At 39.2% G+C, this 13,247-nt stretch overlaps 1 protein-coding gene across 1 annotated transcript in view; it reads left to right on the forward strand.

The window, feature by feature from the left end:
• Positions 1 to 283: 283 nt before the first annotated feature.
• Positions 284 to 13,247, forward strand: part of NSF (N-ethylmaleimide sensitive factor, vesicle fusing ATPase) — a 161,432-nt gene continuing 148,468 nt past the window's right edge. The window contains exon 1 of the mRNA XM_059907700.1: positions 284 to 360. Within this exon, the coding sequence (XP_059763683.1) occupies positions 349 to 360 (12 nt within the window). The 5' untranslated portion in view covers positions 284 to 348. The remainder of the gene's footprint in view (positions 361 to 13,247) is intronic.

Consider the following 13,247-nt stretch of genomic DNA (forward strand, 5'->3'; position numbering starts at 1 on the left):
CTATACTTCCTATAAAGTCCGGCGCAAACGGCCAGTTGTGATGAGATTCGCAAAAGGAGCCCTGAAGAAAGTCGCCAGCAGACACTTACATGAAAGACCCACAAGCCCCACCGCCCCCGGCAGCTCGCGTTCAAAATGGCGCCACCACCCCGCCCACCCCGGGCTGCCGTCGAGCCCGCGCATGCACTGCAGGGCGGGGGTATCGGAGACGCGGCGAAGCGCGTGCGCGGCGTGTAGACGGCTGCGCGCCTGCGCGAGGGCGGGCAGCGGGCGCGCGCGCGGCGGGGGCGGGCTCTTCCGAGCGCAGAGCGCCGAGCTGCAGCGGCGGAGTCGGACGTGTCCGCGAAGATGGCGGGCCGGGTGAGTGCAGTTCGCGGAGCCGCGGGGGTGCCGAGGCGGGGGTGCCGGGCTCACGGACAACTGGAGGTCCAGACGGCCCCAGGGAAGGGGAATGAGCCTGAGCAAACGGGGCGGTGGAGGGGGTGGCAGGCCAGAGAAGCTGGGAAGAGGGAGCGGTGGCAGGGGATTAGCCCTCCTCAGAAACTCCATCCCCCTTAGAAGCTCGAGGGAGGAGACCCCCTCGCTACCCGGGTCTCCTAGGTCTCCCTTAATCCTCCCTTTCCATCCCTTGGGGCTTGTCCCGCTCTCTTCTCAAGCTAGCGGCAGGCTCGTGGCCGTCCCAGGCCGGTCTGAGGGCTCTAGGGGTTTCTCCGCACCCTCTTGCGAGGGCTTATTAGGTGCCGCCTCTGGAATAACTGCGGGGGATCCGTCCGCTGCTTTGGGGCGAGGGCTGTGACAGGGACCAGAAGGAACCCAATTCTGGTTCTTCACAATAAAAGGTCTTGAGAAAGGAGGAGGGGGTGCAAATGACTTTTAATGTAGAACCCCGGCCATCTGGGGGACGTGTCACTGCCGGCTCAGGCAGAAATGCCTTGAGCTTGGAGTGGGGATGGATTTGGAGTGTCGCGTTTTCCTTTTATGAATGACAGCCGTTTCGAATGCAGCAGGATATGTTGTAGTTTCAGGGTTTTAAATTTTACTTCCTCCTTTAGCCTCTGAGATCGCGGGGTAGTATGGGTTTGGCGAGGGGAGATAAGGCTGGTTCTGGGGTGTACTGCAGTGTGCGTTGAGCAAAAACCTGAGGGATGGATCCTGCCCAGAGATTACACTGGTCATAAACCTGGGGACGTTAACTGCGTCATTAGGGGATAAGGATGTGCTTGACTGATTTATTTCTACTGGAATATTTGAATAAATTTGCATAGATTATGCATACACGCAAATGTTCTCCCTAAAGGAAATTGTTAAGTCAGGAGATTCTAGAGTGAGAAGAGACCTTAAAGGTCATATAATTAGGCTCTTTCTCATCTTTTCCCCGCAGTCTCTCCTTTTATCTACAGCTACTCCCTCCAACTGTGCTTCAGATTCTCTCCCCCGCTTCTAAGGAGCCCCATTCCTCCATATTCACCTGCTCCCTCTTAACAAACTCAGGCTTCTCCCATCGTAAACCCTCCCTCCACTCCCACAGCTGTCACCTTTTCTCTTCCCACTTTACAGCCAGAAATCTTGTCTCCATTTATTTGTCTCCCATTTGCTTGCCACCTACTCACGCCTCAACCCACTGCAGCCTGATTTCTGGCCCTATCATCCCACTGAAACGCGCCCCTAAACTTAACTGACATTTTTCATTCCTTGTCTTATTGATGTCTCAGCAGCGTTTGACATTGTTGACCGTTGCCTCCTTCATGGAAAATGCTCTTCCCTTGGCATCAGCCTCCCTCCTGTTTTTAGTCAGGCTGCTCTTTTGCAGACTCACCCTCCTCTACTCTGTTATTCAATGCAGATATTCCTCAAGGCTGTCTCCTCACTCTCTGTTTTCTCCCCAGGCAATCTCTTCTAAGCCCAGCTTCAACTACTATCTAGATGCCAACGATTCTCAGTATCTTACTCCCAGTGCAGACCTGTCATTTAAGTTTCAGATCAGTATGTCAAACTGACTATTTAAAACCAAGGCACCTCAAACTCAACTTGTTCAAATTCAAACCCATGGTCTTAGCCCACCTAATTAGTATTTTTACAGGGTTTCTTATTTCAGTGAATGGCATCACAATGCATTCCACTTATATAAGCTGGAAACCTGAGGGGGGGGAGTGGGTCATTCTTTATACTTCTGTCTCTTACCATATCCTCTGCCCTCAAGGAAAATTCATCACTGAGTTCTGTTTCCCCCCTCAGAAAAGGGTATTATTAATTATTAGGGCCAAAGAATCTGGGTTGGGCATTACTGCTTTAAACTATATCCAAAACACCCACTGGACTAGTCACATGGGTTCTGTCATTTTAACATCCTAAAAATCTCTCCAATCTGTCAACCTCTCTACATCTTCATTTCCACCCCCTTTTCCCAAACTACTATCATTTCTGGCCTGGACTACTGCGGGAAGCTCCCGAGTAGCCTCCTTATGCCATTCACCACGTTGATGATTCCCTCCCATGCCCATTGCTACTTAAACCCCTCCCTCAGTAACAGCTCATTACTTTTGGGAGAAGACTGAATCCTTAACTGGGCCTTTAAGGCCCTTTGTGGTTCTGCTCCTGCATCTCTACTCACCGCCTTACTCTGTGCTCAGGTTATATAAGCCTTTCAATTCCTTGAACCTCTTACCACAGGGTCTTTGCATGTGCATTTCCTTTCTTTGTGATGTTCTGCTCCCAGCCATTTACCTCCTACTCATAGATCACTCAGCTACTCAAGGGAGGCCTGTTCTGATCCCCCACTAAGTCAGGATCCTTTGTTAATATGCTCTTGAAGAACTGTATTCCTTTCCTTAGATATTTAGCTGTCTGTCATTTAAAATTTATTAGTGTGATTGCCTCTACCACTAGACTTTGCTTTCCATGAAAGCAGAGACCATGTTAGTTTTTTACTTACTATCATCAGTGCTTTGCACCTGCCTGGGGCCTAGGTGCTCAATACATTTTTGTTGAAAATGAATCTAATCTCTGTTTTAATACTCTAGTGATAGAGGGTGCATCGCTGTAAGGCTAGCCCATTTTAGTGTCATTTTAGAAAGGTCTTTTTTATATGGGGTTCCATGTAATTTTTATACATATTATTTCCGCTGTTTAGAACTGCGTAGAACTAAACAAAATTCCTTTTCCATATGATAGCTCCTTAGCTGTCTGAAAACACGTTACATATTCCCTCGGATTTTCTCTTTTTCAAGTTAAACATCCCCAATTCCTCAAATATCCTATATCCCAAACCATTCATCATTTAGGTTATCTTCCTTTGGAAATGTTCTGTTTTGTCAGCGTTTCTTCTAAAATGTGCTCAAGAGACTAACACAGTGATCAGTGAAGAATATCCTTGAACTATTATCTTAACTATTGTCTTAAGCTGGACACTACCATTATTAATAGAGGCTAAAATTGTATTTGCTTTTTTCTGCAGTAAATCACACTCTTGGCCCATACTGAGCTTACAGTCAGTTACAACTCTCATGTTCTTTTAAAATCAGCCCCCCTCCTCTGCATGCTAGGTATTGTGCAGTTGTTTTATTGAACCTAAGTGTAAGACCTTATATTTATCCCCTTTACAGTTCACCTTTTTTCGGTCCATTTCTGCTACCTGTTGAAGGTTTCCTTGATTCTTTCACGTTACACAACATAGTAGTGCTCTCGTCCAGTTTTGTTTCATCTGTAGGTTTCATAATCATGACTTCTGTGTCTCCATTCTAGTCATTGAGAAAAGGTAGGATAAGACAGGGTCAGAAATAGCCCTTGAGCATGCTGCTAGAGACTCTCCTCTACGCTGGCACACATCAGTATGCTTTGGGTACCATTGCTTAACTACAAATGTATCTCATTTAATCCTGACAAAACCACCCTGCAAGGTAGGTAGTATTAACTTTGTTTTACTCAGAGAGAGGGACTTAGTAACTTGCCAGGTTCACAGCCGGCAAGAAGCAGGGTTAGCATTTGAATTCAGGTCAGTTCATCAACTTAGTTGCAAGGGTATAAAGAAGAGTAGATTTACCTTACCTAGAACTTATTAGAGCCTGCTGTCAAAGTTTAATTTTCAAAACCTACCTTCTGTCTTTCGGAAAATTTAAGCACCTTTGGCCCATCTCGAGTGGTCTTATCTTTTCCTCCTATAGCCATAATTGTCTAGCAACTACCTGTCCAGGTTTAACAAATACAGTCAGCCTTGTCGTAATTCTCTTTTTATGGGAGAAAAGCTATTTTGAGTTTTTACTGCTTTTGATTGGTTTAGTTAATTTTGGCATTCTGACATCATCTTGTAAATGGTATTTATGTTCACTCTGTAATTGAAGATTTGTATCAGTGTTGCTGATGATAGCATTAGTAACCTGTGTATCTTGGCCTTTGCTTTTCCTGACCGTAAAAGAAAGCATCATATTTAGTCCATCTGGGAAACTGAAGAATAAACTGTGTGATGTTATTCAATATAGCATCTAGGTCATCAGAACTTGGTTAATCCCTAAAATACTTTGAAGCCTCTAATCTTAAAACTAAAGAACCTAAAAGAAAATAATTTTTGTCATTATTGTTTTAGTGTATTTATTATATGAGAAAAATATGGAATGACAAGTTGGATACATTTTATAACACGATCAATTAATTTAAACATATCTGGTTCCTTTTGGCCTTTCAAAAGATTCAATTAGGTAATAGGTTTTTCTCAGCTGTTTTAAATTTTTGCTAGTAATAAATCAGATTCTAAAGTTGTAATTCTTATTACTTATATTGAATATAGACTTTTATTTATAAATGACCTCCACGTACAGATGGCTTCCACTGCCCCAGGCCTCCACACCGTCTTTCAGAACTCTCTTCGTGCTGCAGCTGCTCTGGAATCAGGGAATCAGAAGCAGAGGAAAGAATCTGAAATGTAGCCTTAATAGCTGAGGAGAGCTGACTCTAGGCAGGGAGAAGCTCCTTAGTAAAGCTTTTCTGTTTGGTGTTGCTTTCCAGACCCCTTAGACTACCACTGTCACCCCACTCCTGAAGAAAAAGGAAAGAGAAGAAGATAGGCTTTCCACAATGCCTGAACTTCTTTGTACTCTCTCTTTTAAAATTGCCAGAAATCTCTCTTACTGGAGATTTAGCAGTCCCTTTCTGAAAACACACATACATTAATGAAAATAAAACCAAGGGATTGTTTTCTTCATAAATTCTTACATCTAGTGGAGGTAATTTGTTTTAAGAAATAGGAGTAAGATGATCTTAAATAGGAATCTAAGAGAGAGAACTCTCTTAGGTGTTGAAAGGGGTTTAGAAGGATGTTAGAGGTAAGTTTTACCTAATCTGGCTGTTTGTCTAGGTCAGGCTAGTATATTTAGTATCAGTATATTGAAAAAGCTTTTGTAACCTAGTCCAGAAACCTAACCGTTTATAACATTTTTACGGGTGAATGACATCTTCACCAAATAACCAACCTTCAGATTGGAACACAAGTCCTAGATTGGGGAGAGCTCATGGGCAGTACCACAAGACAAAACAAATAATATAAAATGTTTTGTAGTCCCATTTCCTAAATCAGAGTTTTACTGTCCGGAACATATCAGCTCTCTGCAATCTTGTATGCAGTAGTTATTGCTTTTGTGTATCACTCTAGTGGAGATTTTATAAAGTATGTTCAAATGCAATACATTTTAGAAAATAAAATTGAACTCTTTAAGCACTATCAACTAGCTTCTTCTTTCTGAAACCCAGAGGAATTTATGCTTAAGATGTATATATTCTTTTTTCAGGTATTTAAGTCAGGGTGCAAAGGTGTAAGGTGAAAGTATATTATTTTACTATGGAAAATTCTTGAATTGTTAGAGCAGTGAATCCTTGGAAACAGCTGCATTAGCAATACACTAGTCACTTGCTATAAGGCTGTTCTTAAGGGTCCATACTCTGGGTATAGTGTATTAGGTAAAAATCTCTTAATGAGGTCCTTTATCCTACTTCAGTATTAATGCCCTTGAATGGGCTCTGAGACCTACCTTACACTGCCTTCAATTTCCTAGTGATTTAAACTCATAATTTTCGGGCTTCCCTGGTGGCGCAGTGGTTGGGAGTCCGCCTGCCAATGCAGGGGACACTGGTTCGAGCCCTGGTCTGGGAGGATCCCACATGCCGCGGAGCAGCTGGGCCGTGTGCCACAACTACTGAGGCTGCGCGTCTGGAGCCCGTGCTCCGCAACAAGAGAGGCCGCGATAATGAGAGGCCCGCGCACCGCGATGAAGAGGGGCCCCCGCTTGCCGCAACTGGAGAAAGCCCTCGCACAGAAACGAAGACCCAACACACCCAAAAAGAAATAAAGAAATAAATTTAAACTCATAATTTTCAACTTATTTTTTTATGATGCAAACTAAATATTCATTGTGTGACTATAACTATTTCTAGCTCTATGCACTTTAAACAAGAATAATTCATATGCTCCTTAAGAGATTTCAAGCATGCTGAAAAGTACAGAAAATAGTATAACATATACATATATCCATGTGCCCATGATCCAGATTGTGTTTACATATTGTGATATTTTCTTTGTATCTTTTAACTTTTAGAAATAAAACCTTATAGATCCAGTTGAATCCCCTTTGTATCCCTTCTTTTAATAAAAAATTTATTTATTTTATTTATTTATTTTTGGCTACGTTGGGTCTTCGTTGCTGTGCGCGGGCTTTCTCTAGTTGCGGCCAGCAGGGGCTACTCTTCGTTGTGGTGCACGTGCTTCTCATTGCGGTGGCTTCTCTTGTTGCACAGCACAGGCTTTAGGCGCATGGGCTTCTGTAGTTGTGGCACGAGGGCTCAGTAGTTGTGGCTCGCGGGCTCTAGAGCACAGGCTCAGTAGTTGTGGCGCCTGGGCTTAGTTGCTCCATGGCATGTGGGATCTTCCCAGACCAGGAATTGAACCCATGTTCGCTGCATTGGCAGGCGGATTCTTAACCACTGCACCACCAGGGAAGTTTACATACTGTGATATATGCTCTATATCTTTTAACTTTTAGAAATAAAACCTTATAGATCCAATTGAATCCCCTTTGTATCCCTTCTTGATTCCACTGACCTTTTCCAGAAATAACCACTACCTTAAAGTTGGTATAAATCCTTTCTGTTCACATCTACGTATGTTTGTGCCCATAACTAATATATTGTTTTGTGTGTTTTAAAAATGTATATAGTGGTGTCATACTGTATATTTCCTTCTACAGCGTGCATTTTTTCATTTAAAATTGTGATTGAGATTTAGTCATGTTGAAATTACATAGAGCTAGTTAATTCTGTTTATTGTGTAGTATTCTATTTTGTAAATATACCACAATTATCTGTTTTCTTATCAGAGGACAATTTAGGTGGTTTTCAATTTTATTTCTCCCAGTGCACACATTCTTGTATATGTCTCCTTACATATGTGTGTAACAGTTTCTTTAAGATATATGTCTAGAGACATGGACATATACCCTATGTAGAATAGCTACATAGAATTGCTGGGTGATCAGTGACCTTTATCTTTACCTAGTTATAACAGTTTGCAGTCTTACCAGCAGTATATGAATACCTGATACTCATGTCCTCTCCAGCACTTAATATTGCAGACATTTTAATTTTTACAATATGATAGGAGTAAAATAATATTATTGTTTAAATTTGCATTTTTTTCCTGATTACTAGTGAGATTGAGCATTCTTCATATTGGTCTTTGGAGTTTCCTCTTCTCTGAATTACGTTTGCATATCCTTTGCCCATTTTTTTTCTTTTGGGCTGTTCAGTGGTGATCTTTTCATGTTTGCAGAGTTTTAGATTTAAATTTTATTGTAGTTATAACTACCCATTTTTTTTAAACCTCTATAATTAGTGTACTTGTATGTTTTAAAAGAGATCGTTTCCCACTTTGAAGTTAGAAAGATTTTCTTTTAAAAGGTTTTGGTGTTTGATTCATCTGGAATTTATTTTTGCGTTTGGTGTGAATTAGGAAGCTAATTTTATCTTTTCCATATGTATAACCAGTTGTCCCAATATCATGTATTGATTCCATCCTTTTTCCCACTGATTTGTAATGCTACCTCTGTTTTATATCCACTGTAAGTCTGGACTCTATTCTGTTTCATTATTCTGTTTGTCTATATGTGCACCAATACCACTATTTTAATTACCATAGCTTTAAAATTATTCTTGCTATCTGGTAGTGTTAGCCCCCCTCATTTTTCTTCATTTGGCATTTCTTGGCCCTTTTCCATGTGAAGTTTACGAGCAACTTAATCCCTCCTTTAAAAAATTTTTTATATTTAAATTTATCTTTTGCCGTTGATTTACATTTTTTCCTTATAGTATTTTATAAGGGCAGATACAAAGACCATTTCAATAAAATTTGTCTGAATTACTCTAGGAAGCTGATAAGCTGATTTTCTTCCCTCCCTCCCTCCCCATCCTTCCCTCCCTCCCTCCCCATCCTTCCCTCCCTCCTTTCTTTCCTGTTTTTTTGCCATTAAGCCAAAAAGTGCTAATAATTTATCGCAACTTTGTGCCCTATAGATTTGCAATCAAATGAATTAGCACTAGCTGTTTATGAGTAATGCAGGGTGTTTTGGTCCTTTGCTAAATTCGGAATGAAGTGCTAAAATTCTGATGTATTTTGCACTAGCTATGTAGATCTTTGGTAATGGAGAAAATAGGAAAATTATTAAAGTAAGAAACAAGTTGTCATTTTTGAAATCCAGCATTCACTTCTTTATAAAATCACTAAATATTAAAGAGAATTTTAGGATTTCACTGATGGATTTTTTTTTTTAATTTGTTATTAATTTATTTATTTTTGGCCGAGTGGCTTATGGGATCTTAGTTCCCCCATCAGGGATTGAACCCGGGTCCTCGGCAGTGAAAGCGCAGTCCTAACCACTGGAGCGCCAGGGAATTCCCATCGCTGGTGGATTTTTTAAAAGTGTAAAGTGTTTTTAGTGTTATGTGCATATGAACAAACATTTTCTTACTTGGTTTGACAAGCAATGAAAATAAAACTAATCACTAATTCTGAGTCTTCCAAAAAAACATCTGAGTGGGGAGATTAAAACAATTTAGTTATCCTAGTTACTTTTCTCCTAGAGAATAATATTGACAAAATTTTTTGAGATGACAGCAGACTTAGATCCCACTGTTTAGAACAAAGCCTGGCATGAAAGTGTTATTTAGTAAATGATTGTTGAATGGGTGAATGACTGTTTATTTCTGTGTACCTTAGTAAATTATCATTTTGGACAGTGTCTGTAGTTGGATTTTAATGTTATGTTCTCTGCCAACTATTGAATACTCTACTGTTGTTTATTCTGTTATCCAAGTCATTAATATAGCATAGATCTAACTTTAAATAGCTGCTGGCCTCCGATACAGTCCTTTTCTCGATCTGCAGATATTGAGTCTGATAACTTTTTTGTTTATATAGACTTCCAATCAATTTACTACTTATAAAGCATCAAAATAAACTTAACTATAAAGTTTTACCAAGGTAAAGGATGAAATGGACCAAGAGCATTTTTGAAGTCTCTTTTTCCATATTTTCTTCTCTTCTCTTGTAGAAGGAAATGAACCTGCCATTATTTCTGTTTTTATGAAGTTTATTTCTCTCAGTGCAATGATTCTCAAAGTGGAATCTACAGACCAGCTAATCAGCATCACCTGAGAACTTGTTAAAAGTGCAGATTCTCTCACCCCACAGAGGTTGATTAAATTAGAAATTCTGGAGGTGGGGCCCCTGCAATCCCTTAACAGTTCTGAAGGAGATTCTGGTGTATGCTAAAGTTGAGGACCATTGACTTAGAATTTTGAGCTCTCCAATTTACTTTAACAAATTGTTCAAGATTTTTTTCTCCAGATTTCCTTCCAAATGTATACTCAACCTTGTTATTTCTAGATTTCAGCGTTATTGTCTTACCTTTCCTTTAATACCTTCACCTATATCCAATTTTCAGACATTTAAGAAAGCATAAGTTATTTCCTGCAGTATGGAGAATTAGGTACCTTGACTGACCTTTCCATGGAAAATACTTGCAATGCTAGATAGCATGGTAATTATAGTTAATTAAAAAATGTTGTATTCTTGAAATTTGCTAAGACAGCAGATCTTTCTTTTTCTTTCTTTTTTTTTTTTTGGCCGTGCTGGGTGGCTTGTGGGGTCTTAGTTCCTGACAAGGGATCGAACCTGCGCCGCCTGCGTTGGAAGCGCGGAGTCTTAACCACTGGACCGCCAAAGAAGTGTGCTAAGACAGTAGATCTTAAGTGTTCTTACCACACACACACACACACACACACTTCCACACACACACACACACACACAGAAGTAACTTTGTGAGGTGATGGATATGTTTATTAGCTTGTTGTGGTAATCATTACACAAGGTATACTTATATCAAAACATCACTTTGTATACCTTAGACAAAATTCCCTAAGGCTGAACGTGTGCATGTATGCTTGCGATCCAGCAGTTCTTCTGGAGGGGGTGTATGTAGGGGTGGGGGGGTGGGAGTATAGCTATCCAATTGAAATGCATACATTATTATTCAAAAGGCATGTAATGTTATTAGCAACAGTATTCATAATTAAAAACTGGAAACAACTCATGGATAAATAATGGTGGTATATTCATATAATTTTATACTATAAAAAGCAAGGAAAATGAACTACTGCTACATGCAACAACATGGATGAGTGTTAACAATCATAATATTGATGGGTAGAAGTCACACACAAAATAATACAAGCTATATGTTTCCATTTATATAAAGTTTTCAAGAGGCTAAACTCTGATTTCTATCTCTGGTGGTAGAAACAAGATAGCAGTTATCTGTGGTTGGGGGTGAAGGGCTAGTGATTAGGAGGGGGCAGTATGGGATGTTGGTAATGTTCTCTTTCTTTAACTGGGTGTTGGTTACCCTGGGTGTGTTCACTTTGCAGAAATTCTTTGAGCCAAACACAATGTGTGGTGCAGAGTTGGTGGTATAGTGGTGAGCATAGCTGCCTTCCAAACACAATGTGTGTACTTTTCTGTATGTATGTTTTCTTTAATAAAAAGTTGATTTAAAGAAGTGGTAATGTTCTTTTTCTTAAACTAGGTGGTAGGAACATGGTGATTGTTTCTCGGTATTTTATATCTTACGTTTTCAATAAGTATTTTATTTTTATTCAGTATTCAAAAAATATAAAAAGTAGTCACTACTTCATTGTTAATTGAGCATCTCCTGCACAGACCACAGTGCCTGGAACATTATAGGTATTCATTAAATATTTGTTCCATTGAACAAAAGTAAGGTAGTAATTCCTTTTTGCCTTCCGACAGCCAATCTTTTACTCAATTATTTATAAATAATTATTTCTAAATAACCAAAAAATATAAATAATACCATTATATTATTCTTATACTATCAAGCTGAGTTTATTAAACAGAGAAACCTCTCAGTATTACAGGCACTTGCATCATGAATTATTAGCATGTTTAATTATAGTGACTCAGATTAACATCAGCAATTTAGATTAATATGGATGTAAATCAATAGATTTTGCAGCTTTGAAGATGTGAAATTTATTAGACTTTCTAATATTTTCAGGTGTCTCACTTTTTTTTCTTTTTTTTTTTTTTTCTGAACAACTGAAATCACAGCTAACTTTTTGTACTGAAACTTGTGTTTCACCTTCTGTACCATGCTGCCTCTTGCTTCTTGCCTGTCTTGCATCTCTAACTTTCTGCATTCCTGAATGCCCTCTGTCTCGCTAAGGGAAGAGCCCAGAGCTATGGGACTTAGGGGTTGGGACTGGGGAGAGGCTCTAAGGCCTGGGATCCTTGTTCTGATTCCTTCTCCAAAAATTCTTCTCTCCTTCTTCACTCTTCAAAAGAACGTAGGTGCCAAACTTTCATCAGGATGTTGGAATTAAAAAAAAAAAAAAGCTTCACAAACATTGTTTTGATTTCTTTAAGAACATTTGGAGTAAACTTTTCAGAGTAAGAACACTCAGTTACTAAATAAGAATATCTTAAATTGAATGAATGGTATTTTACAGTTTTGAAAACACCTTCACAGATCTTAGACTCTCAGAGCAACCTTATGAGATGGCACTCTGAAAATTCAGTTCAACAAATATATTTCAACTAACACAAAAACCCTCAGCTAACATCATACTTACTGGCGAACACTGAAAGCTTTCCCCTTTAAGATCGGGAACAAGATAAGGATGTCTGCTGTCTTACCACTTCTATTCAACACTATTTTGGAGGTTCTAGGTAGGGCAGTTAAGCAAGTAAAAAAGGCATTCAAATTAGAAAGAAAGAAAATTATATCTGTGTACAGATGAAAGCATTTACAAGAAAAAAACAGCTAAAAAATGAATCCCATAAAGTTGCAGGATACAAGATCAATATACAAAAATCATTTGCACTTCTATACACTAGCAATGAACAATTTGAAAATAAAATTAAGAAAACAGTTCCATTTACAATAGCATCGAAAAGAACAAAATACCTATGACTAAGTTTAACCAAAGAATTGTAAGATTTGTACACTGAAAACTATAAAACACATTGAAAGAAATTAAAGATCTAAATACATGGAAAGACATCTTCTTAGAAGGAAACGTAGATGAAAATCTGTTCATGGATCGGAAAACTTAATATTGTTAATATGGCAGTACTCCCCAAATTGATCTATAAATTCAGTGCAGCCCCTTTCAAAATTCCAACTGCTTTGTTCTCAGAAGTGGACAAGCTGATCCTAAAATTCATATGGAGTTGCAAAGCCATTTTAGCCACAACAATTTGAAAAAGAAAAAGAAGAGTAAAGTTGGAGGACACACTTCCTGATTTCAAAACTTATTGTAAAGTACAGTAATCAAGATGATATGGCAGTGGCCTAAGGATAGTCACATAGTCATGTAAACCAGTGGAATAGAATTGAGAGTCCCGAAGAAAACCATACATTTATGGTTAATTGATTTTCAACAGAGGGTCAAGACCATTCAGTGGGGAAAGAATAGTCTTTTTAACAAATGATGCTGAGACAACCGGATATCTACATGAAAAAGAATGAACCTGGACCCTTACCTCACACCACATACAAACATGAACTCAGAATGGGTCAAAGATCTAAATCTATAAAATTCTTAGAAAGAAACAAAGGTGAAAATCTGCATGACCTTGGATTAAACAATCTTTTTAAAGATATGACACAAAAAGCACAAGCACCAAAGGG

This window comes from Balaenoptera ricei, chromosome 20 (assembly GCF_028023285.1).
Source record: "Balaenoptera ricei isolate mBalRic1 chromosome 20, mBalRic1.hap2, whole genome shotgun sequence".
Lineage (NCBI taxonomy): Eukaryota > Metazoa > Chordata > Mammalia > Artiodactyla > Balaenopteridae > Balaenoptera > Balaenoptera ricei.